This window comes from Protomyctophum bolini (assembly GCF_963924005.1).
Source record: "Protomyctophum bolini genome assembly, chromosome: 11".
Lineage (NCBI taxonomy): Eukaryota > Metazoa > Chordata > Actinopteri > Myctophiformes > Myctophidae > Protomyctophum > Protomyctophum bolini.
Genome location: NC_137872.1, coordinates 25,152,036 through 25,178,693, shown reverse-complemented (window position 1 = coordinate 25,178,693; position 26,658 = coordinate 25,152,036). Strand labels below are relative to the sequence as shown.

The 26,658-nt window shown below is 45.2% G+C and overlaps 1 protein-coding gene across 1 annotated transcript in view; it reads left to right on the top strand.

Annotated features, from left to right (window-relative positions):
• LOC308324150 (protein sidekick-2-like) overlaps positions 1–26,658 on the top strand; it is a gene marked incomplete at its 5' end in the record, with an annotated part of 129,881 nt that overhangs the window by 80,786 nt on the left and 22,437 nt on the right. Inside the window, 28 exons of the mRNA XM_080776102.1 lie at positions 348–459; positions 969–1,159; positions 4,449–4,532; positions 4,790–4,984; positions 6,881–6,997; positions 7,451–7,618; positions 8,101–8,203; positions 10,002–10,178; positions 10,742–10,878; positions 12,388–12,535; positions 13,882–14,022; positions 15,108–15,289; positions 16,188–16,303; positions 16,535–16,730; positions 17,211–17,309; positions 18,115–18,306; positions 19,324–19,445; positions 19,808–19,917; positions 20,073–20,223; positions 21,061–21,298; positions 21,503–21,618; positions 22,137–22,326; positions 22,430–22,528; positions 22,694–22,888; positions 23,061–23,262; positions 24,102–24,205; positions 24,657–24,727; positions 25,838–25,973. Of these exons, the coding sequence (XP_080632228.1) occupies positions 348–459; positions 969–1,159; positions 4,449–4,532; positions 4,790–4,984; positions 6,881–6,997; positions 7,451–7,618; positions 8,101–8,203; positions 10,002–10,178; positions 10,742–10,878; positions 12,388–12,535; positions 13,882–14,022; positions 15,108–15,289; positions 16,188–16,303; positions 16,535–16,730; positions 17,211–17,309; positions 18,115–18,306; positions 19,324–19,445; positions 19,808–19,917; positions 20,073–20,223; positions 21,061–21,298; positions 21,503–21,618; positions 22,137–22,326; positions 22,430–22,528; positions 22,694–22,888; positions 23,061–23,262; positions 24,102–24,205; positions 24,657–24,727; positions 25,838–25,973 (4,092 nt within the window). The remainder of the gene's footprint in view (positions 1–347; positions 460–968; positions 1,160–4,448; positions 4,533–4,789; positions 4,985–6,880; positions 6,998–7,450; positions 7,619–8,100; positions 8,204–10,001; positions 10,179–10,741; positions 10,879–12,387; positions 12,536–13,881; positions 14,023–15,107; positions 15,290–16,187; positions 16,304–16,534; positions 16,731–17,210; positions 17,310–18,114; positions 18,307–19,323; positions 19,446–19,807; positions 19,918–20,072; positions 20,224–21,060; positions 21,299–21,502; positions 21,619–22,136; positions 22,327–22,429; positions 22,529–22,693; positions 22,889–23,060; positions 23,263–24,101; positions 24,206–24,656; positions 24,728–25,837; positions 25,974–26,658) is intronic.

Sequence of the window (26,658 nt, the reverse complement as noted above, 5' to 3'; positions counted from 1 at the left end):
AACACACAGGGAGGCTGGACGACGGTATGCCGGCTAGGTAGCGGTGATGGATGGTCAGCCTCCCTGTAAGAACTCGCTCGTAAACACTTGGTTATATTGAGTAGATGCGGAGTGGAGATATGAGCTCAGTCTGTGGTTTATTCTTTTTCCTTTATTCATTTCTGTGTGTGTGTGTGTGTGTGTGTGTGTGTGTGTGTGTGTGTGTGTGTGTGTGTGTGTGTGTGTGTGTGTGTGTGTGTGTGTGTGTGTGTGTGTGTGTGTGTGTGTGTGTGTGTGTGTGTGTGTGTGTGTGTGTGTGTGTGTGTGTGTGTGTGTGTGTGTGTGTGTGTGTGTGTGTGTGTGCACAGATGTGGGGGGACCCGCGGACCCCATCGCCCCCTCCATCATCGTTTCCCCCAAGAACACCAGTGTGACTGTAGGACGGACCGAGGCGATCATGGAATGCATTGCCAACGCCAGGTGTGTGGTTCTCTCTCTCTCACACCTACACACACACACACACACACACACACACACACACACACACACACACACAGGCAAAATACACGTAAGACACACTCAAAACCACCTCACCGCTGACATGTCCGCATCACTGGCGACCACCTTACCGCTGACATGTCCTCATCACTGGGGTGAACCTTGATATCTTTTGTTTGAATGTGATAGGAAGATGCGTTGTACACATACATCGCTCACCTTGTTCCGTGCCGGCATTTGAGCCATTTGTTGATTCAAGGTTCCTCTCCTGCTCTCTCATCTAGTCTTCACCCCTTGTCCTGAATGCTGGCTATTATCTTCCATTCAAAGACTTAATCAGAATGACAGAATCTATTCCATCATTCGCCACAACCTTGAAACAGAATAGGAATCTGTATTAAAAGCCACGCACTCTTTCATTCTCTCCCTCTGTCGCTCTGCCTCTCTGTCTCCGTCTCTTGCTCTCTCCTCTTTCACCCTCCCTCCTTCAGGCCACTTGTCAAGATGAGTATTACTTGGAGGAAAGATGGAGTGGTGGTCAATACGGGTATCCGAGACTTTGGCCGCAGACTGGTCGTCAGCCTGCCATCGGTGAAGGACAGCGGCTTCTATGAATGCGAGGCGTCGCTGCGCAGCAGCAGTGTCCCACCGGTCACCGCTGGGGCCTACTTGCACGTTCTTGGTAAATTACCTCCAGTCCACTTCTCAGCCTCACACTGCCTAACTCAGTGTCAGGAGAGTGCTACAGTTTGGAGTGCTAAAACATTGGAAAGTGAGTTTGCATTGGGTTCCCTCTACAGATTTCCAGACAGTAGGTTTTTTTTAAACCCTAAAGCACTGGTTGTCCAACTTTATTTGTGCCAACGACACCCAAATTGATTTGGCGGAACCCCCCATCCGAAAATGTTTTGTGTCAGGTACCCTAGAAGAGAAGATTTATGTTCTACAAAATTATCCAAAACTTTCCAAACAAAAAAGTGAGTTTTTAGATCTGCAGAGTACCCCTGGGGGTCCCTTTGAGAACCACCGCCCTCAGTGTGATATAACTAGTGGTTGGAGGTGGTCTCGCTACTCTTCCACTGAGAAATATCCATCCTGTCAGTCCTTTGAGACAGGTGGATTGGACAGGAGAGGGAGGCAAGCCACAAATGTACCAATTGTTGCTTCCTTCCTAGAAAGCTTAAGAAAGAGCTATTTTCTTACCTACAGAGTAGGCTTACCATACGTCCTCTTTTGCCCGGACAAGTCCTCTTTTGGGGGGCAGTCCGGGAGGGTTTTATAAATTCCTTCAAATGTCCGGGGTTTTACACATATCGCCTGTAGTGTATCGCTACGCTCACAGACCATTCAGACCAATGTGTATTACAATGCACGTTCAATGGTTCGTAGTGGAAAAACATTGTGAGAGGTGGACTTTCACCCCGAACCCCGGAATGTGTATTATTCATAACTCTGCATGTGCTGCGCGCTGACAGCACAGGTCCCGACCGCAGATCAGAGAAAGGCTCGCTGGCTGCTCTGCTGTCTGCAGATAGACTGTTGTGTTGTCTGCTCTCCATGAGGAAAGCTTGAAATGCCAAATAACTATCTCATCATTGACATGCAGAAAAAGTAGGCTACTGTTTTCTTAGCTTTCTGACTGACCAATGAGAAGCAGATTGTATTGTCTGCAAAGGAACTATGTGTCTGTCACAAATAAAAGTTCTGTCCTGCAAGCCCATGTCATGTCAGCAACACAGACAAGGCAGCTGTGCGCGAGGTGAGTCCTTCTGCAAATTAAATTGACACAATATTATTTTGTACAACCTAGCAAAGCATAAGATATGATGGTTTGGAGAATAGGCTGGTCTCTCTTTTTACAAGAGATAAGCCATTGCATACAGGTTTTCAGACTTTTTAATTTCAAGGACCCCCATAACTCTGAGACTGAGAGTAAAACCAAATGGACCCATAAGAGTCCCATTTGATTCCATATTTCCATTTTGTACAGTATCAGAGTTAAAAGTTATAAAAGGGTCCATTTGGTTCCATTTGTACTAGTACACTCTCAGAGTTACAGACCTGTAAGGGTCCATGATTTGGTTCCATTTGTAAACTCTCAGAGTTACAGACCTGTAAGCCTAAGGGTCCATTTGGGTCCATGTGTTACACTCTCAGAGTTACAGACCTATAATGGTCGATTTAGAACCCCCTCAAGGAACCATGAGGGTCCTTGGATCACACCTTTAAATAAATACATAACTAATATAGAGCATATTTGATCAAATTTAGGAGCATAACGTTTTTGTTATAGATTATTTTGACATCTGAATTTAATTCAAACAGAATCACGCACGACACATGCACATGCACACGCACATGTGTCCTTTTTTTGGTAATTCAGAATATGGTATGCCTACTACTGAGCTATGAAATTCTTTCTTAGTTTCTTCAAAACCCCAAAAAGTCCCATTGGAAATCTGTGGTGGGAGCTCATGGTGGGGGGTAACTTCTGGGTTGGCCAACACCTTCATAGCAGTAGATCACAGAGCCATGCTGACACGGGTATTTATAGTGCATTTTTACAACATGGCTCTGCAGGTGTCTAGCCGAGATCAGTCTGTGTGTTCTATGTATTTGATGGATTACCATGTGTTGTTCTTGCTTACTGTGAGAAGCTCTGGATTAAGAGCGTCTGCTAAATGCCTAAATTGTAAATTGTGTCTACTGTATGTGAATCATATCTTGTGCACACTGCCGGTAGGCCACAGAAGTAACTACTGGATTAATTTCATAATGGAAGTCAATGGGACACTGATCAGGCTGAAACCATGCCCAGATTTGGAGACATACATAATGTCATAGACCAGGGGTTTTAATTTGAACTGATTGTGAACGAGGGACCACCACCCCGACTTAGAATCAACCTGGGGACCAGGGTGGGGATTATGGGCTAAGATTTGTGCTTTTGTAACATTGCTATTAGGCATGTAACGATTCACCCAATCACGTACGATTCGTATCACGATACGATTTTTCACGATATTTTAAACAAAAAATATTTTCCAGAAAAAAATATAAAATATTCCACATTTTCTATTTAACTACATTGTAAAAGAAGTAGCATTATTTTTGACAGTGCAGTTCAACATAATGACCTTCCTTGATTTATTAATGAGCATCAACGACCATCCCCTGGGCACAGTCACAGACACACAGCTCCCCTCTACAGAACTCAACTACTGAAAGTGACTGCATGGAGTCTGTCTCATTTCTGTACAATTTCTTCATCCCTCCATTTCTGTGCAACAACTGTAAACATGCTTTCTTGTTTAGAACCTAACTCGAGTTAACGTGTAAAAAAAGCTTTCTTTGATGGCATCTTAGGATAGATCTAGATCTATTTGACAGTGCAGAAACATAATTGCCTTCCTTGATGTATAAATGAGCATCAACGACCATCACCTGGGCAGTCACAGACACACAGCTCCCCTCTACAGTGCTCTACTACTGAAAGTCTCATTTCTCTCCAAAAGCACTTGAATATGATTAAAGCTCACATTTCATATCACACACACCATAATTCACTAGAATTTTTTATTTGAATAAATCGATTCATATCGTCGGGATTAATATCGATATACGATATATCGTTACATGCCTAATTGCTATGTATCACTGTTTCTCAACCAATGGTCCATTGACTACTAATAATGTCCTAATAATAATGAGTCAACCAGACAATCCGGTGCACTCCCCCCTCTTGAGATTCTAAGTACCGGTAAGTCCCCTTTTCTGTTGAATTTCTTGACCTCCAACTACATGGACGGTCATACAGACGGGCGGTTGTTTTCTAAATGGGCATTTCACTATTAGATATTTGGCTGGTGCTTTTATGTCTTAACAACAGCCGCAACATCAGAGGATCAAGGAGCATTAATAATGGTGAGTGTAGAAGTGTTTTACTCATATTGTTTTGTTTTGTCCTACAGAACATCCTTTGTTCGTCAAAGAACCCCCGACTCACATCAGCGCAGAGATGGAGAAGGTGGTGGACATCCCCTGCCAGGCACGAGGTCAGAGGTGTTTTTTTTTTTTTTTTGCTGTGAGATGGTTTGTTCTCATGTGACAGAGAGAGAGAGAGAGATAAAAAAATATATTTTTGAATCAATTTTATCCTTTTGAAAACTGCATAATGATTACTTTCTACTTTCCATCATTTTAAGTAGGCCAACATTTTATGCCAGTACTTTTTGTAAGTACATTTTTAATTCTTGACTTTTACATTGCAGTCTTGATTGTGTGAGTACTTTTTCCGCCACTGTGATATCAGGCACACCTCAGCCGGACATAGTGTGGTATAAAGACGCGGTGGCCATCAGTCCAGTGAAGATCCCCAGGTACAGGGTGTTGGTGGGAGGCAGCCTGCAGATCAACGGCCTCCTGCCAGACGACACCGGCATGTTCCAGTGCTTTGCCCGTAACCTGGCGGGAGAGATTCAGACCAACACCTACCTGGCTGTCACCAGTACGTCAGCAAACACACCTACATTCCTAAAAGAAACAGTCTTCTCTTTCTCTTCTCTTCTCTTCTCTTCTCTTCTCTTCTCTTCTCGTCTCGTCTCGTCTCGTCTTGTCTCTTCTCTTCGATATGTTTTAAATAAAAAATAGCAGATGTGCAACCTGTGAATTTGTAGATCTGCTATTTTTGAATAGCCAACATGTAAATGGAAAAAGTGGTTACAGTAATAAGATTGTGATTATTACAGTTTTTCACGATTGTTAACACGCGTTTTTCAAAACGGCATTCTCAAAACTGAAAACCACACACACAAAATGCTAAACCCTGACTCTCCTTTTCCATGATGACTCTTTGCCATCAAATCTCTTAACTGCTCCCAAAATGGAACTTGTGTTTTCATTTGGTAAACAATCATAGAAATGGAACACACATGACAATGACTCTGGAGAATGAGCCATTTCTCCTTTTGTAAAATGACTCCGGGTAGGCCTACGTTTTCATAGTCAAACAGCACACTGAAAAAATGTTTTCTTTCTTTTCTTTTCTCTTTCTTCTTTTTTTTTTTTTTACAATAAACCAGCCTGCTCAAAGCCGGCTCGAGCCAGCTCTGTGGGTTCCATTCATATACCTTCTACCTCAAAGCTGAAAATAACTTCAGGAAAGGAGAATATGGTGGAAGGAATAAAACAGAAAAATGTTCTAATGATGCCATCAACTGTGTAGTGGCTGAGATTGGGTTGGACCCTCTGGCTCATGGTCAAACCATGATTGAGCACATGGTCAACCACAGTTGCCCGAATCTCATTAGATATGACCGTTCTCCTTCTTCTTTCTCCTCTTCCTCTTCCTATCCCTCCTCCTCCTCCTTGGCCTCCTCTCCCTCCTCCTCCTTCTCTCTGTCCACCTACTCCTCTACCTCGTCCTCCTCTCACTCTTACCAATCTCCTTATCTGGTTGTCGATCTATTCAAGGTTCTCCATTGCTCACCCAACAGTCCTGATTGCAAATAGCATTAATTAATTCATTCATTCTCATTGATCTGAATGTTTAGAGATTTGACTATTTGTGTGATGTAGGTTGATGCTTTGAGATTTTATGTGAGAAGTGTTTGCAACAACTGAACATTGTGTGTAGTGTTTGATGTCAATTACACATTACCTTGTTGTCCAGAGTGTAAAGAAGGAAAGTCAGAGTCTAATGCAGATAAGGGAGTGTGATGTTGTGCAAATTGTGTCGAGCGATTAGGTACATGAAGTGAAGGTTTTTGTGTGTTGACAATCGTGAAAAACTGTAACTTTTTAGCTGGGGAACCTGGAAGGACCCCTTTGAGAACCACTGCCCTAAAGTATGTCAGTATAGTATGTCTCCCACGTCTCCGCTTCAATCCTCTCCTCTTCTCCTCTCCCCTCCCCTCTTTTTTCGTATTAATTCTTCTCTACACGTCCTCTTTTCTTTTCTTCTCTTCTCGTCCCTTCTCCTGTTCTCTATCTCGTCCTCTTCGCCTCCGGCACCCATCCTCTCTATCTCGTTCCCTTAACAGTGACAGGCTTGTCACCTCAAACGCTGGGGCAATTATTGGCTATTTTGCACAAGAGAAAGAGCGAGAGCCAAAGCAGGAATGTCATGTCCCCCGCGCCAACTTGCACGAAACGAGACCTTGCAGAAGCCCCTTCGTTAACATCTTATGGCTCTATTAAGCTCTGAGCCATTGTCTGCTTTGTTAGAGAGAAAATCTATTTAATTCATGTCTCATTATCAGCTCTGACTGCGTGTTGGTTGTGTGTGTGTGTGTGTGTGTGTGTGTGTGTGTGTGTGTGTGTGTGTGTGTGTGTGCGTGTGCGTGTGCATGCGTGCGTGCGTGCGTGCGTGCGTGCTTGTGTGAATGACCTCCTCCTGCACCAGGTATCGCTCCCAACATCACTGCCGGGCCGGCGGACAGCGCGGTGATTGACGGCATGTCAGTCATTCTCCACTGCGAGACCTCCGGAGCCCCGCGGCCAGCCATCACCTGGCAGAAAGGTGGGTTGGCTCGTAGCACGGGGCAGCCGTACATTATTATAGCACATTGCCATCCTGTCAGAGCAGAAATATAGAGACAAAATGGCAGGCAAACTGTATGCACCATTCCTAGAAAATGAGGGGTTGGTTTTTCCCCTCTCTCCTTCTCTAAAGCAAGGTTTTATTTTTATTTGCATGTAGTTCTCTCCCAGGACGTTTCTCTAACTAAGATAATTGCTGTGATTTCTCTCATTCACAACGTTCAAAAGCTTCATTTCTTCTCTGTTGTACGTCGGTGTCGCACACTGAAAATATTGCATCGCATTTTCATCTGTTCATTTTGACATTTTAGATTATTTTTTTGAAAACAAATGTGAAAGTGTTAGTGGGTTTTATATTGAACCACTGAAAAGTAGGTACTGAAATGTAACGCTTTGGACTATATCTGCCCCCCCCTTCCGTCTCCCCCCGCAGGGGAGCGTGTGCTGGCCAGTGGCTCGGTCCAGCTGCCCAGGTACACCCTGCTGGAGTCAGGCAGCCTGCTGATCAGCCCGTCCCACCTGTCGGACGCTGGCACCTACACCTGCATGGCCAGTAACTCCAGGGGCATTGACGAGGCTGCCTCTGACTTGCTGGTCTGGGGTCAGTAGAACACAAACCAGGTTTATATTACCCTACTACTACCGCAAGGCGTACATATTTTATTGCAGCCCCGAAGAAACATATAAAACAAAGGAATCCCGACCACGAAAACAAGCCCAAAACATTGAAAATGTCAAATTCATGTCAATGGAAAATAGTCTTTTGTTTCTTTCATTTCCTGGAGAGGTTGCCCTTTCGGTCATCATCAATAGTTTATGAATGCATGTACACAGGGCATACTATTAATGTTATTTTTGAGTGAATTGCATCACAGGCTCTCTGCACCATACATCCGAGCGATGCGGGGGAAAAAAAGAAAAAGAAAAAAGGGAAAAAAAAAAAACTCCACTAGTGTTAGGCTGGATCAGGCAACAAAGCTAGACAAAGCTGGGAGTGAATCCAGTGTAAACTCAGCTGCCTCAGTTCAATCAGCCGTTCAAACAAGAGACTGTGATGTGTGACCTTGCCGTGTGTTCCCACAGCGCGGACCCGTATCACCAAGCCCCCTCAGGATCAGAGCGTCATCAAAGGAACCAAGGCTGTTATGACCTGCGGCGTGACCCACGACCCCAGCGTCACTGTCAAGTAAGGATTTTGTATTTCTTTTTGTATTTCTTTTTTCAAGTAAGGTTTATGTTTATTTTATTTATTTTCACTCCACTGTACGAGATTAAAGGATTACGTTGAAAGCTGACATAATTTTCTAACAATGCAGCCGCATTTATAAGCTGTCACACACATTTCTTTTGAGGTGGGATTAATGTAACCTGACTCCGCCAGATGGGGCAGCATCTTTTTGGTTTCCAAAACAAGGGCCAGGAATGGCAATGTTGTTCTTAACCACTGAAACTCTCTATTCTAATGTTGTTCTTAACCACTGAAACTCTCTATTCTAATGTTGTTCTTAACCACTGAAACTCTCTATTCTAATGTTGTTCTTAACCACTGAAACTCTCTATTCTTGGGGAAAAAGCGGTTAACTTGCAACTGTACTTTTTTGTCTCTTTACAGCAAATTTCTTTGCCGATCTAAAAGCTTGCAGATCGGGCTATTTTTGGCTAATATCCCCTATGGTTAATAAGCTGGTGAAATCTGTGCGACAATCTTGCAGCGTTTATCCGCTCCTAAGGTGACCTCTTATGGTCAGTTTGAGGAATTAGCCGGCCTCTTTTTCTCGGGCACCCCCCAGACAGTCTTGACTGTGATGGAGTGCAGAGTATTTGCATCTGTCTCAGAGGGTGTGGAGTGATGTCTGTGGAGCCCAGTGATTAGAGTGCCTGTCACCTGTGGGGCCTTGGCATTGATCGGATCGCGGGGTAAACAGATGAATATGTAAACAGAGTAATAACTTCAGACAGCGCCTTTAATTAAACACAACACAGAAGAGATTAGCTGGAGAGCCCAAACAGTCTCAATTAATCATTGGGAAGTTCTGTGTGTGTGTGTGTGTGTGTGTGTGTGTGTGTGTGTGTGTGTGTGTGTGTGTGTGTGTGTGTGTGTGTGTGTGTGTGTGTGTGTGTGTGTGTGTGTGTGTGTGTGTGTGTGTGTGTGTGTGTGTGTGTGTGTGTGTGTGTGTGTGTGTGTGTGTGTGTGTGTGTGTGTGTGTGTGTGTGAGCAAGCAGTGGTGGATAAAGTACTATTTTACATAAGTAATAGTACCAATACTGCAATATAGAAGTACTCTGTTACAAGTAAAAGTCAGGAATTCAAAATGCACTTGAGTAAAAGTATAAATGTATTGACATCAAAAAGTAAAAGTACTCATTCATTATGCAGAATGCCCCTTATAAAAATCATTTGATAATAGAAGATCTACAAGCTCACAATACGCCACATCGCGACGCAGCTTGTAGTCAAAATCTACAAAGTAACTATAGTAACTAAAGTTTTCAAATGAATGTAGTGGAGTAAAAGTGCAATATTTGGATCCGAGATGTAGTAGAGTGAAAGTATTGGAAATTCTCAAGCAAAGTACAGTACAAATACATAAAAAGTGTACAGAACTTAAGTAAAATGTACTTTCCACCACCACTTTCCACCATTTGAGAGCGAGACTGAGAGCCAGAGAGAGATGGAGAGGGAGACGCATGTGGTCAGGTGTCATGTCATGTATGTGATGTGTACTGTACTGTATGTGAGAGACAGAGACATTATTCATATCACATTGCCAGCAGCCCCACAACATGTTCCATATGGTATCAACACGGTAACACCTTCTGTGTTTTGTTGTCTGAACCGAGCACAGCACACTGTCACCACCGTGTGCCTGTCACAGTGTGTGTGTGTGTGTGTGTGTGTGTGTGTGTGTGTGTGTGTGTGTGTATAAATATAAGAATTCAAATGTGTGTGCAGTATGCACTCACATGTACTATGCGTTCCCTAGGCACGTGTGGGACAAGAGCGGCTCGTTGATTGACGTGAGCGTGTCTCCGCGCCTGCGGCTGGATCCCGACGGGACCCTTCACATCTCCCAGACGTGGTCGGGCGACATCGGAACATACACCTGCAGGGTGACCTCGGTGGGGGGGAACGACTCCCGCAGCGCCCACCTCCGAGTCAGGTATGGTGCCACACGGCGGCTACGCTGTCTCCTCTCCCTCCCACCTCATCTCAATCTCTCATTACTTAGTGTTGCGTCTTGCAGTGTTGATTTTGATTTTTTGCCAGGTGTAAACCTGGCTTACAGTCGCTAGTGCAAGTGCTAGTCATGATTGGCTGCCTCCTAAGCCAATGGGAGTCTGAACCCATACTCTGAAACGCCGCATAGATATTTAGCGTAAAGGGCACCTATAGGCTGCTTATCCAGCTTGACAGCGTGTCACACGTTTGAATCCTGAGGACCTTTGCTACGTGTCACTCTTCCTTTTCTTTCTGTCATTCTACAGTCTCCTGTCTACTGTATCAAATAAAGGTATAAAATGCCCCCCCCCCAAAAAAATAATAATAATATATATACTGTATATATATACAGTATACTGTATATATATAGGAAACGTGGCACAAACAGATCTGCTACTTTTGCTAATCTTGAATGTGAACAGTTTTGGACGAGGATGAGGTTCCCAGCCGACAGAGCCGATTTATACACTCACACACGCATCAACATAATAATCCCTCATACAGGCAGTTGCCCCACGCTCCAGAGAACCCGCTAGCCGCTCTGAGTGCCACGGAGAGGAGGGCCATCAACCTGACGTGGGCGCAGGCTTTCGACGGCAACAGCCCCCTGATCCGCTACATCCTGGAGGTGTCTGAGAACAGTAAGTCTGCTCTGTGGAGTGTGGAGACACACAGTACGTCTGCTTAGGGTTAGTAAGTGGAGGGATAGTTAGTAAGTTAAGGGATAGTTCACCCTCAAAATGACTTGTTTTCGATCGATTACTCACCCCATGGAGACATGAATTCATGGATTATAATTTTTTATCCCACGATTTTCTAACCCTTTTGAACAATTGTTTTATGACCACTGCATGCTGGTCATAAAATGATTGGCTTAGGAATGCAACAAAAACTAAAAAAATACCTATTCAAGTCTCCATGGGGTGAGTAATTGCTAGAAAACAAGTCACTTTAAGGGTGAACTATTTGCAATGGTGGAAATAGTAGTCAAATGTTTTATTTGAGTACTTTTTATTTTAGTTAAAGTATCAATACAACATTGTAAAAAACAAAGACTCTGTTACAATCGTTTCAGCATTAAAATATACTTAAAGTACCAAAGGTACTGAGCTTGTAGATTGGCTATTTTCAAATAGCCAAAGTGTATAGTCTGAAGTGGCTAATCTATGGTATATGGTGTGTAATATTAATCTAAATTAAAAGTAAATAGTATAACTAAACGTTTTCAAATAATTGTAGTGGAGTAAAAGTACAATATTTGCCTTCTACTGGAGTAGACATAAAAGTATTGCAAATTGGGAAATACTCTAGTAAAGTAAAAGTACCTCAAAATTGCACTTACACAGTACAGTGTACAGTACTTGAGTATGGTGTACTTTACACCACTGGTTAATTGAGATTAGTCTCCGGCTACAGCAGGCTTCACGCTGCGATGCACTCTGTGTGGATTTGGGTTCATAATACTGCTGAACACTGTGGGATTATCCTGAGAATGTTCTCTGTTCTGCTCTGCTCTGTTCTGCTCTGTTCTGTTCTGTTCTGCTCTGTTCTGTTCTGTTCTGCTCTGCTCTGCTCTGCTCTGTTCTGTTCTGTTCTGTTCTGCTCTGCTCTGTTCTGCTCTGCTGTTCTCTGCTCTGCTCTGTTCTGTTCTCTGCTCTGCTCTGTTCTCTGCTCTGCTCTGCTCTGTTCTCTGTTCTGCTCTGCTCTGTTCTGTTCTGTTCTGTTCTGCTCTGCTCTGCTCTGCTCTGCTCTGTTCTGCTCTGCTCTGCTCTGTTCTCTGCTCTGCTCTGTTCTGTTCTCTGCTCTGTTCTCTGTTCTGTTCTGTTCTGTTCTGTTCTGTTCTGTTCTGTTCTGTTCTGTTCTGTTCATCCATCCATCTATCCATTCATTTGTTTACCATACATCTATTCATTCATTCATCCATTAATTAATTAATTTGTTCGTTCACTATTCATTCATTCATTCACTTTCCATCCATCCATCCATTCACCCACCCACCCACCCACCCACCCATCCATCCATCCTTCCACCCACCCACCCACCCACCCACCCATCCATCCATCCATCCATCCATCCATCCATCCATCCATCCATCCATCCATCCATGCATCCATCCATAATGAACTAATGTCTCCATCCATGGGTTGTAGATGCTCCATGGACGGTGTTGTTAGCTAACGTAGAGCCAGAGTCCACTGGCTCCACGGTGAGCGGGCTCATCCCAGCGCGCTCCTACCAGTTCCGCCTGTGCGCCGTCAACGACGTGGGGAGGGGCCAGTTCAGCAAGGAGACAGAGCGGTGGGTAGAGACTATACTTCAGAATGCTGTTTCTAATCTGATAACGTTCTTATGTCCTTAGTTTAGCGCAACTTCACAGTATAACACCCAGGAGAACGTAACAATCTGACGCTTTGAGGACTTTTATATGGTTCTGGTACAGCCTGTTCTTTTTTCCCCCACATCTCGTCTATGTCATCCAGTCTCGTTGGTTATTTCCTCTTAGTCTAAGCCCTCTTTTTGGGGGTTTCGTTCCTGAGGGGAATGACTGGGAGATGAGACTTCATGGGGACGACAGCTCTTTTCAACAGATAACTGTGAATGAGCTGAAATTGTGCTTTGTGAAGACTTGATGGGTGCACTGACCCAGCTTCATCTGTCTCTCTCTCTCTCTCTGCCTCTCTCTTTCACCACCTCAGCCTAACTATTTCGTCTTTACTCTTCGTCAGAACTTCAGACAGACTGGAATTCCCAGCGTGGGGATTTGAAGCCCCCCATGCCTCTTTGATCCTAAACAGCCTGTTTCATCTCGGCACGGCGCGGCACTCAGGCTCGACCGAGAACAAATCAAGATGTCAAAAATTGATGTCTTAAATTGACAAAGTCAAGCTTAAAAAGCAAAGTCTAGCCACATCTCTCTTTGTCTCTCTCTCTCATCTCTCTCCTCTCTCTCCCTATCTTTCCAATTCCTTCTATTAAGTCCAACTGCAGTATTCAGTTCATTGCAACCTGTTTTATTTTAAGGAAAGTTACATGGAGTATTTCCAAGGCATCTACAAAGTACTGTACAAAGGGAAACCATCAAGTAAAAGAATAATTAATAGGACACAAGACTGAAAAGTGTGTGTCAGTGTCCGTGTGTGTGTGTGTGTGTGTGTGTGTGTGTGTGTGTGTGTGTGTGTGTGTGTGTGTGTGTGTGTGTGTGTGTGTGTGTGTGTGTGTGTGTGTGTGTGTGTGTGTGTGTGTGTGTGTGTGCGTGCGCGTGCGCGCATGTGCATGTGTGTGTGTGCGTGTGCGTGTGTGCATCTCTCTCTCTCTCTGTCTCTGTCTGATCTCCCTCTGTCTCTCTTTAATTTGGTCATTCTGGCCAGTCCTAACCAAGACCTCTTTAATTCTTGTCAAGCTGCAGTAGTAACTCGCCCCTCAGAGAACAGCATTACCAAGACATATCTATTGGATACAGGCGCAGTGAGACTCCTTCCTTGACCAAACCAACCTCGCTTTGTACTGCCCCAATTTCTCACATCATTTTTTATGATGAAATGACTTAGAAATATGCAGAAGCTATGGATAATTAATGCATGTTTTTTTAACCCTCCTGATCTGTCCGCCTCTCTCTCTCTCTCTCTCTCTCTCCCCTCCATCAGACTGTCTCTCCCAGAAGAGCCACCCAGTGCCCCGCCACAGACCATGATCGCCAGCGGCCGCACCAACCAGTCCATTATGATCCAGTGGCAGCCACCCCCGGAGAGCCACCAGAATGGTCCGCTCCAAGGCTACATTATCAGGTCTGACGACAAAAGAAAGAAAGAAATCCCCTGGCTGATTCCTTCCTACTGAGCACTCTCTGTCTCGGGGCCGTCGCTATTCAGATGTGATAATAACTCCAATCTGAATCACACTGTTCTGCTAACTCTCATCTCAGTGCCGCGAAAGCATAATTGGTCCCAATTACACCTCTCCCTCTCTCTCCCTATCACCTCTTTATGTAGTTCCTCACGGGATTGCGTTGCTTCCCCCTCGTTCTATTGTTGAGAATCTGCGCTCACAGTCACCCACCCCCCCCCCCCGCCCCTCTCCCCATATCTTTATATCCACAGTCACACACCCCCGCCCCTCTCCCCATATCTTTATATCCACAGTCACACACCCCCGCCCCTCTCCCCATATCTTTATATCCACAGTCACACCCGCCCTTCTCCCCATCACTCACAGTCACACTGCCCCTCTCCCCATGTATTTTGCGGCTGTTATCAGTGGCGGAAGAAGTACTGAAATGTTTGAGTAAAAGTATAATTTTATACTATTTTCAAATAGTCAAAATATATATAGACCTTAAGTGGTTCATTTATAATTTATAACACAAATCTAAAAAGTAACTAGTAAAACTAAACTTTTCAACAAATAATTGTAGTAGAGTAAAAGTACGTTTTCCTCAGTGATGTAGTGGAGTAGAAGTAAAAGTATTGAACATTGGAAATAGTCCACCAGGACACGAGACGGATGTAAACGCTGTGTGTTGTGAACTTGTGACAGATGATTGTCTTTTATTTCACCCGGAAAATACATGTTGTGGCCACGATCATAGAGTTTTTCTTTTTTACCAAAAACGCAATCTGGGAAAATGATCTGAGATAAAAGCATTTTTCTGGATCTCATAACGTGGAGGCGTACGGCAAGTGAAAATTTCAGTTACATTCAATTTCCTGTTGTATCTGTTGCTTAGCAAACCGCTGGATTAGACTTGATCTACGTCAGCGGTGCAGGGGAATGTGTCAAGTACAGTACTTGAGTAAATCTACTTAATTACTTCACACCACTGGCCGTTATACATAATAGTATACATTACTTTTTTCTCTTTCCTTCACCGTAGGTATTGCCTGTCTGGTCTTCCGGTGGACTGTCAGATCAAGAACATCACCAGCCCAGACCAGACCAGTCTGCTGCTGGAGGACCTGATCATCTGGACCAACTATGAGATGGAGGTGGCCGCCTACAATGGAGCGGGCCGCGGCATCTACAGCCACAAGGTCACTGAGTGGACGCTTCAAGGAGGTGAGTCTACAGCCACAAGGTCACTGAGTGGACGCTTCAAGGAGGTGAGTCTACAGCCACAAGGTCACTGAGTGGACGCTTCAAGGAGGTGAGTCTACAGCCACAAGGTCACTGAGTGGACGCTGCAAGGAGGTGAGTCTACAGCCACAAGGTCACTGAGTGGACGCTGCAAGGAGGTGAGTCTACAGCCACAAGGTCACTGAGTGGACGCTGCAAGGAGGTGAGTCTACAGCCACAAGGTCACTGAGTGGACGCTGCAAGGAGGTGAGTCTACAGCCACAAGGTCACTGAGTGGACGCTGCAAGGAGGTGAGTCTACAGCCACAAGGTCACAGAGTGGACGCTGCAAGGAGGTGAGTCTACAGCCACATGGTCACAGAGTGGACGCTTCAAGGAGGTGAGTCTACAGCCACATGGTCACAGAGTGGACGCTGCAAGGAGGCCATTCATTATCAATGGCATTCAATGTTTGTGTAAGGACAATGTTTGTGTTTACACACACCCTCAACGGACATAGGAGGGGCTTCAAAAAAGAGCAGACCAGGTAGGCTACAGAGCCAAACCCGGTCAAGTATAGAGTATATTTACGTGGCGTTAAGCAGATTCAAATATATTCCGAGATGACCTACAACGTAGTAGGAAAGAGTGGCCACAAAAAAACTGCCCAGTCAGCTTCACTTACTGTGTCACCTTTCAAACCGAGCACTCCTGGGCATTCACACCAACATAAACAAGACCGGCAAACAACCACCTGCCTCTACTTGCTGTGCATTTCTTATGAACTCATCTCACTCTCTCTCGCTCTCTCTCTCTCTCTCTCTCTCTACTCTCTCGTGTTTATCATTCTCTCTATCTCCTCTCTCTGTCTCTCTGTCCTTTCTATTCATCCTGTGGCTCAGTGCCGACCGTGCCACCAGGGAACGTGCAAGCCGAGGCTGTCAACTCCACCGCCATTCGTTTTACATGGAGCGCTCCCTCCCCTCAGTTCATCAACGGGATCAACCAGGGATACAAGGTGAGTCAGTGGGCTCGCTACTGTGTGCCACACTGCCCTCTAGTGGGCGGAAACAGTAGAGAGCAGCGCGCTGTCAAAACAAGCATCGATTGACATTTTGTCATGTCACCAATTTACCTGACTGCTCGTTGGCGAGCGAGGCATCGGTTCTCTCTGTCAGAATCACAGAGCGTGAAAGGCCATTCTTGTTTTCCCCTGCTCGCCCATTTTGATGTTCCACCTCTCCCGCAGCTGTTGGCGTGGGAAGTGGACCGCGAGGACGAGGTCACCGTGGTGATGGCGCGCCCCAACTTCCAGGACAGCGTTCACGCGGGCTACGTCCCGGGCCTGAACAAGTTCACCGAATACTACACCTCGGTGCTGTGTTTCACCACCCCGGGAGACGGGCCCCGCAGCCCGCCTCAGCGAATACGCACCCACGAGGATAGTAAGTCCATTTAATGCTGAGATTGCACAAAATATGGAACCTTGTGTGGGTCCGTGTGGTTACATTTGTACACTCTCAGAGTAACAAATGGATACATTACTGTGTATGGTCCAGAGGAAACAGGTAGAGAGATGGGGGGAAGACATGCAGCAAAGTTTGTCAGGATCGGGACTCGAACCCGCGATACACTGTCAGGCTGGATTACCAGCCTAGGTGCCTGGACCGCTAGGCCGGCCCAGGCCGTCTCTTCCATTCTTTAGGGAACAGAAGATGCATTTTCATGTTCAGAATGTCATTTTATCCAATCTGGGGAGAGAACAAAGAAATGAGTGGACAACATTGGAACACTAATAAATTGACACTGTAAAAGGGCGCCTGATTGGATGAATGTATAGATCTTTAAAACCCTTTTTGAACCTGAAGCATCTTGATTTATTTTGTCATTGTTCAAATGGGTTGCTCTGGTTTGTGTGTGTGCAGCTCCTGGTGCCGTGGGTCACCTGAGCTTCACAGAGATCCTGGACACGTCGCTCAAAGTCAGCTGGAAAGACCCACAGGAGAGAAACGGCATCCTCACAGGTATCCTAATACCATTAAAGATATCCTCACAGGTATCCTACTACCATTAAAGATATCCTCACAGGTATCCTACTACCATTAAAGATATCCTCACAGGTATCCTACTACCATTAAAGATATCCCCACAGGTATCCTACTACCATTAAAGATATCCTCACAGGTATCCTACTACCATTAAAGATATCCTCTCTGTTGCAGTGGTGTAAACTGTAAAGTAACAAAGTACATTTACTACGTGCTGTACTTTGAGGTATATTTTTTTTACAATTTTCACTAATCTACCCCACTACATCTCAGTGGCAAATATAGTAGTGTTACTCCACTACAATAATTTGGGAACTTTAGTTACTAGTTACTTTGTAGAATTTGAATATTATTGCAAAACATACCATATAATAACCACTTCAGCCCTATATTTTGGCCATTTGAAAATTGCCGATCTACAAGCTCACAATGCATCGTGATGTGACGCATTGTGTGCTTTTTTCAAAATGTTTATTAACATTTTATACATTTGAAAACCTGTGAAACAGGATAATGTGTACTTTTACTTTTGATACTTTAAGTACATTTTGATGCCAATACTTTTGTACTTTTAGTCTTTTACTCGAGTAAATTTGGAATTCAGGACTTTTACTTTCTACATTGCAGTACTGATACTTTTACTTAAGTATAGAATGTGAGTACTTTTTCCACCTGCTCTGTTGTTTCTCGGTGTATATATATGGCCCATAAAGCGGATGTATACGGTGTGAAAATGACATAATACAGTAACTGGGTTTCTTTTTTCCACCCCGGCCATCAGGCTACCGTATCTCCTGGGAGGAGTTCAACAGGACCAACACCCGGGTCACCCACTACCTGCCCAACCTGACCCAGGACTACAGGGTGACGGGCCTCACCGCCCTCACCACCTACACCATCCAGGTGGCGGGCATGACCGCCAAGGGCCAGGGACAGCTGTCGTCCTCCACCATCTCCTCCGGCGTGCCGCCAGGTTAGCTGTTGTCTGTTGAAGGGTGACCCACCCGACCGACCTCACAACAATTAGTCGCTCCATATGTTAACACTGCTGAGGATGTGTATACACGTCTAGGTCCCTTTTAATGATATACAACGGGATCGCTGTAATCCATTTTTTGACAGCCCCCGTTTGCTAGTCAATGCCTCTTGGTCAGAGCTCCTGGGACATGTTTTGCGCACAGCCATTCACAAAAGCTATTATCTCTGAATCTACGGCGCTGTCCATGGTTTTGATCAGAAGGCTGATGTTCTGTCCTAATTTCGGACTTGGAATATCTCGTTTGGAATATTAAGTTTAACACTTCTAAAGAGAGATCAGACGAGGTAACGCAAGGTAATAATAGAACATTTTATACCTCCCGGTTTTGGTGCATGGAAATGGAAGGCTAAGAGTAAAATCTGCCCATCTGCTTGGCACTCTAGCGCTTGTATTTGGAAGAATTCCCAGGCAAAAGTAGTGTTAATTGTACAACCGTTGCACAAATGTTGCAAGACTATCAGAGATCTGCAATTTACAATTTTGGCATTTAAACTGAATCCAGAGCGATTTACAATACAATATCCAAAAGAAACAATCTGTACATTGAAACTATACACTATAGGATGCCAGGTTAACAATGATCTGTCTACATAACATGCTATCTAAATTACCTATCTAAATTACATGTCCACCTCCTACTGATACATCTGGGGAGTTCTGAATACAAGATAGTTGCTGGAAAAGTGGGGAGAACGCTGCAAACAAACCTATGGACACTGTGTTGGAAACTGGCCTAAAGACATAAAGTGTTTCCAGCCAGTGTTAGCGAGGAACACTGGGAGATTGTCATCAGTCTCTAGTTGGGCGTTTGGAGACAGACTTGTTGTGAACTTATCCTATAAGCAGTGCTTTGTGAGGCCAACAGCTATGCAGTGCCTCTTGCGATTCTGGTTTCATTTGAAGTGGGGAGAAACGCTATGATGTTTGTGTCGTCTCTCTCGTCCCCTGTAGAGATGCCTGGTCCGCCCACCAATATAGCCATTTCCAACATCGGCCCACGCTCCGTCACGCTGCAGTACAAACCTGGTTATGACGGCAAGACCTCCATCTCCCGCTGGCAGGTAGAAGCCCAGGTAAGACTCAGAATGTAATATATACCCCTATATATGTGTGAGAAGAACCATCTTGCGAGCATTTCTAATGCATTATAGCGCCGTGATGCAAAACGATTCAGAAGTAGCAGCTGGCTTGTTGTCAGAGGATGTCATCCCTCCTGTTCCCTGTGTGCGTGTGTGTGTGTGTGTGTGTGTGTGTGTGTGTGTGTGTGTGTGTGTGTGTGTGTGTGTGTGTGTGTGTGTGTGTGTGTGTGTGTGTGTGTGTGTGTGTGTGTGTGTGTGTGTGTGTGTGTGTGTGTGTGTGTGTGTGTGTGTGTGTGTGTGTGTGTGTGTGTGTGTGTGTGTGTGTGTGTGTGTGTGTGCGTGCGTGTGTGTGTCAGGTTGGTGTAATAGGAGAGAACGAGGAATGGGTCACAGTACATCAGCTGTCTAACGAGCCTGATGCCAGATCATTGGAGGTCCTGGACTTGAACCCCTATACGTTCTACAGGTGCACGCACACACACACACACACACACACACAGACACACAGACAGATCAGAGCTACAGTATATGTGTTTTTTCTTCACCAGCTTGTATCAATAATTAAACATCGGCCTTAGGGCCACAGTTACTGAGTATCATTTTATTTCCCATTCGCTGTAGGTTTCGCATGCGTCAGGTGAACATAGTGGGCACCAGTCTTCCCAGTCAGCCCTCCAGGAAGATCCAGACGTTGCAGGCCCCTCCAGACATCGCTCCCGCCAACGTTACCCTGCGCACGGCCAGCGAGACCAGCCTGTGGCTTCGATGGGTGGTGCGTTCCACCGCCTGATGCTTGTAAACCCTTTCACATTGAACAGGCCCAATCCTTTAGCTACACTATACACTGCATTCCTTTCAGTACATGGTCAAACGACTCATTTTAGCGATGCCATTTTGACTTTTTCAACACTCAATATACCCTAACACCATATGTTGAAAGGTCAGTGGACACCCTTTCTAATTAGTGCTTCTAATTAGTGCCCTTTGTTCCATTGAAAGGGAATCTTAATGCCACCGCTGCAATGACATTCTAGACAATTGTGTGTTCCAAATTTGTGTGGCCCAACATGAAGTGACTCTCGCCTCACTAATACATGCTTCTCGTGGTTGAATAGAAGCAAATTGCGGCAGAATGTTCCAACTGGTGAAAAGCCATTGCAGCCACAAGACCATTGAAAGCGGTTAGCCACAGGTGCTGGGCGATTAAGGCCTGGCTCACGGACGGCGTTCCAATTCATTCTAAAGGTTAAGGTCGGGGCTCTGTGTGCAGGCCAGTCAAGTTCTTCTTCACTCATCTCAACAAACCATTTCTGTATGGGGGGTGGGGGGTGTTGGGAGGGCGGGGGGTTGCCTTCCGCAAACAGTTGACAAAAAAAAATTGGAAGCACATAATTGTCTAGAATGTCATTGTAGCCGTAGCATTACGATTTCGATTCAGTGGAACAAAGGGCACTAATTAGATACACTAATTAGAAAGGATGGCCATTCATGTTATTGTCAGAGTCGGTTACACTGATAAAACACCTACACAGGAAAAACCATTACGGCTCACTTTTCACTATGAAAACATTCCAATTAACGCTGCTGGTTTTGACCGTGTTCCTGAAAGCCTCTGCCAGAGTGGGAGTACAACGGGAACCCAGAGCTGCTGGGCTACCGGGTGCAGTACTCCAAGGCCGGCTCCAAGGGAGGCGTTCTGGCCCACGTCATCATGGACCGCCTGGAGAGGGAGTTCACCATCGAAGACCTGGAGGAGTGGACCGAGTACCAGGTCAGAGTGCAGACCATCAATGGCATCGGCGCTGGACCCTGGAGCCCCCCATGCCATGGCAGGACCAGGGAGTCTGGTGAGGATGTGTTTATGCATTCACGTGTGCACGCACGCACACACACACACACACACACACACACACACACACACACACACGCACTGAATTGGTGTGAAAATGTGTCCCATACTCACGAACACTAGAGTAGACAGACAGACAGACAGACACACAGACAGACAGACAGACAGGTGTTCTGACCTCTGACCTCCGTCCCCGCTGCAGTGCCGTCGTGCGGTCCTACCAACGTGTCTGTGTTCGCCACCACGTCCAGCAGCATCCTGGTCCGCTGGGGAGAGGTCCCCGAGCCTGACCGCAACGGCCTCATCCTGGGGTACAAGGTACAGCTCACCGCCAACAAAACAGATCTCAGTAGGAACATTGTTTCACTCAAGTCAAAGTATCAATACTGCAATATATTATATAGCAATCCGTTACAAGTAAAAATCCAAAAGTATTGGTATCAAAATGTACTTAAAGTGCCAAAAATGTATAAAAGTCTTTTGAAAATCTATTTTCAAATGGCCGAAACGTATGTAGGGCTGAAGTGGTTTATATATGTTTTGTAATAATAATCCAAATCTGCAAAGTAACTAACTAGTAACTCAAGTTTTCAAATAATTGTAGTGGAGTAAAAGTACAATATTAGCCTCTGAAATAGTGGAGTAGAAGTAAAAGTACTGAAATTTTGAAATACTGAAAATAAAAGTACAGTACTTTCCACCACTGTAAACATTGTATTACCCTGGTCTTCCCGGCTGGATAACATCGCTGTGTCTCTTGTGCGCGCGCGCGCGTGTGTGTGTGTGTATATGCGTACGTGCGTGCGTGCCTGCGTGTCTCTCTCTCTCTCTCTCAGGTGGTGTACAAAGAGAAAGACTCTGAAACGGCTCCCATGTTCTGGACGGTGGAGGGCAACACCAGCCACAGTGTCCAGCTGAGCGAACTGGGCAAGTACGTCCTGTACGAGATCCAGGTCCTGGCCTTCACACGCATCGGAGACGGAAGGAACAGCTTTCCGTCCATTCTGGAGAGGACCCTGGATGACGGTAAGCTAGGAGGAAAGAGGAAAATGAGAGAAGGGGAAAATGGCTGCCGCGTGAAAATGTCTAGTTCATTTGTGACACAGTTGGTCATCATTTTGTTTGACAGTGCCAGGGCCTCCAGTGGGCATCCTGTTCCCTGAAGTCAGGACCACCTCAGTCCGCCTAATCTGGCAGCCTCCCGCCCAGCCAAATGGCATCATCCTTGGTGAGGTTAACACGCTTAAGCTGCCCAGAACGTTTCGTCTTTACGAACTGACACAGCACCACGTTTCACCATCACCAGGAAAAACGATGCAATTTTAGATTTGACTGAGAATCCCCAAAGCATAATGCATTCAATCTCCTTAATGTACCCCCCCTCATTCCTTAGCTTATCAGATCACACACAGAAGGAACTCGTCCAATAGCAACGCGGCCACGGTGGACGTGTTGAGTCCCAGCGCGCGCCAGTACACGGCCACCGGACTCAAACCTGAGATGGTGTATGTGTTCCGCCTGACCGCCCAGACGCGCAAGGGCTGGGGAGAGGCCGCCGAGGCGCTGGTGGTCACCACGGAAAAGCGAGGTAGGCAGAAAAAAACAATGCATTTGTAATGTGGTTCTTTAAATTATTGACAATTTAAATTATTGACAATTTAATATTTCATCCGGTGTGTTTGTTTTGTGTGTGTGTGTGTGTGACGTGTGTGTGTGTGTGTGTGTTTGCGTGTGTGTGCACGGCACGTGCGTCCCGCCAGCTCGGCCCCAGCCCACCAGTCGTCCCGTAGTGCCTCAGGAGGAGGTGCAGGCTCGCAGAGTGCTGTTGTCATGGGAACCGGGCAGCGACGGCCTGTCCCCGGTCCGTTATTACACGGTCCAGTACAGAGAACTGCCAGACAGCAACTGGACCGTCCAGTCCGCCTCTGTCAACCACGAGGCCAGCTCCTACATGGTGGACCGGTAAACACCGCCAGTGTTTGATTTGGACACCAAATTTTGATTTAGTTTTAGTCCAGGACAAACTGGTCTCTATAGAGTCATTCAAAGCACTACTTGAGGATGCAACACTCGACTGTACCTGTTTTTTGTAGCCTCTGTGTATTCGCATTATTATGGTTTTTATAATGCTCGCTATATTTCAGGCTCAATTGTAGTCCAGGAAGGAAGTGAGCCCAGTGTCGATGACATCAGAGACACTGGGCTCACTGCTAAAATCTGAAATATCTACAGTAAAACCACATATTACACACCCCCAGGAAAGTGTTCAAAATATTCTAAACGACATTAACATATATTTTTTTGCTAAAAGGGTGAAGTTTCCCTTTAAGCCTAGTTGCACTCGACAAAATGACATACAATATTTTAGTCTACAGATGATTTAGTCGACTAAAATGTATTTTGGCAGGTAGTGATGGCGTTGAAATGCATGATTTATACTTAGCGGAGTGTGGAAAGAAGATCTGCTAGATCTGCTATTTTCAGAGCGCAACAACCCTGTGGGTGCAACCAATCATAGCATGACATGTCTTTTACTTCTACTGGATCTCTTCTCCAATAGTCCCAGTACCAGTTATTTGCTGACAAAATTGGCAATATATTTAGTCGTAGTTTTAGTCATCATAGCTTAGTTTCTATTTCGTTTTTATGTAGTTTTCGTCAGTGGAAAAAGGTATCTTTCACCATAGTTTTATGCAACAAAATTAACACTACGGTAAACAAACAGCAAAACGGACCATTGTATGAAAATGAAAATTGAAAACTATACACATTTCTAATAATAAGAGCTTCACATTTGGCAGGCTAAAGCCCTTCACGTCGTACCAGTTCCGGGTTAAAGCCACCAACGACATAGGGGACAGCGAGTACAGCGAGGAGAGTGAGGCCATCACCACACTGCAGGATGGTAAGAATGTGACACAATGTAGTGTATTCCATTTCAAAATGTAATTTAGAATAAGCCCCTGAGGTGCTTCATCTCGTTTTCAATGGGCTCCTTGATATAGCAATATACAAACCTGTTGTTTTGCAGAGGAACACAAGAAATGCAGTGCTTACTAAGACTCACAGTAGACGCAAGTAGATTAAGCCAGAGTTGTGTAAACTATCGAATTCATTAGGAGCTGATGGTTCGAGATTAAAGTATTTGGTACCTGTACTGTCGTGACAGCGTACTCAAGCCTAGACTTTGTGTTCCCACGGTGCATGGCTGAAATCAATAGCACCGGTACGTGTGTTTACCTTCGAGCTAGCGCTGTAGCAGTCTGTTTGAATTATGTATCGCCGTCCTTACATGTAGCTTTTGTTGGATTATTAACATCGCAATCCCTTATGTTTGTCTTTGTTGCCTTCCTTAGCCCCAGACAAAGCCCCTATAATCCTGTCTGTCACACCGCACACCACCACGTCCGTACTGGTGCGTTGGCAGGTAAGGCAGCATCAGTTTTATTACCTGCAGGTTGGATTTCTAAATCTATATATATTGTTGGCCTGAAGCGGTGGCTAATGGATAGTTAGGATGGAAACACTGTGCATTGCAGTTCCATTTTAGAGTCTAGAATAATGCTCTTGTGTGGAGTGACTTACAACAAGTGCAACCACTGAATAAGCAATAACCGCATTGATATACTCCTAGAGCAGCTACATTAAAATGAGCCGCTAGCCACATTAAAATGAAGCAGTTGTACGTAGCACAAGGTCAGACAGGGTGAGCAAGTGAAAGCCCTGGTGTTTTAGCTGTGCTGCAATGACCTATCACACAAGTAAAATCTTCATTTTTGAAGCTGCAATCCAGATTCATATTTAGTTCTTTGGGTGGGTGAAGGGGTAAAATGTTAATTTGATCCATCTGTATTAGGTAGAGTATGCTAATACAATATACCACAGTACACCCACTCTACAAAGCCAAAGTGCAGTAACTACGAACAAAGATTTTAATGAAAAAGTTATCCCCCAAAGGGCTAATTTGACTTTTGGGATGCACAAATAAGTCCAAAAAGTTTTCAACACCATTCAATGCAGACAGTAATGGACATTTCCACATGCTGACGTTGTTGTCAGCCATTGTCTGACGCGTTGTCCTACTATCATTAACCGTAACGGCTAAATGTAACCCTAAAGCCCAAACCACACCGGTAGGGATTCCTTGGGACAAAACCGTTTTAAGGTCAACCACACAAATGCAACTCATTGAGTTGCATTGGTGTGGACGTGTGGTTGACCTTAAAAACCTTCTCGTCCCGACCTGATCCTTTGGTATGGTTTGGGCTCTAACCCGTCCCTAACCTCAGTCTTAACCGGCCATGTAATTCCCTTAACCTCATATCAGTCATTTCACTTCATCCCTACTCGAGGTAGGCAGTATTATATGTGTAAATGTACTGGCTGCGTTGAATGGTCTTGATAAGAAGTTAACATACTGGTGATTATACTGTTAATAACGGTATGATTATACGGTTGATAACATTAAAAAAGCGGGTGCTCTCCTTACATGGCTCTGATCAGGATGTATGTATTGTGTTCCTGGTTGTGGTGGCAGCCTCCCGCCGAGGACCAGATCAACGGTGTTCTGCTAGGCTTCAGGGTCCGCTACCGGGAGCTACACTACGACCGCCTGCGCAGCTTCTCTGTCCGCACCATCAACAGTCCATCAGCCAACTGGGCTGAGCTCACCGGTGAGACCACCGCCCTCCTTCAGCCCCCCCACCCCCCCACCCCTAGTCTCACGTAGCCAGACAATTAGTCCACAATCTCCGAATGCTATAGAGAGTCTGGAATTTATACATCCTGAAATCCGAGCAAGGAAGCTGCCATTTCGGTTCACGAAAATATATTGGATATATAAATTTCCATTTCTGCTAAGCAGCAAGCTATTATGCTTAGGTGAATTCGATTTATATTAGATACATTTGCGTGACTGTAAAAACGAAACGGAAGTGGGGAGGAGGCTTCCCTTCGGCTTCATTGCTTGCTCATGATCAGAGCTTCCATTCTCCAGACGTTATGACAGAAGCATTTGAAAATTGAGAGAGGCAACAGTCTGGCATCGTGAGACTACCAATCCCCCAACCCTCGTTGTGTACCCAACAACAGTCCCCTGCATAATACAGATCCCCCAGATTTGAGAAATCTTAAAGTAGTGGCATTTAAAGTGCTGAATATATATTTATATCCTTTTTTTCCTTCATCCCTTTGATGTTATCAGTAGCATGTCTAAGCCCTGCAGTGACTATTATGCAAATAACCTCAGATGACAAAGCTAATCTTCTCTGTCATTTATCTGCTTTTTCCCCCCTCTTCGCATCCCGTCCTGCAAACCGCTCTTATTTCTCTTACCCCCCCCCACCCCACCCCACCCCA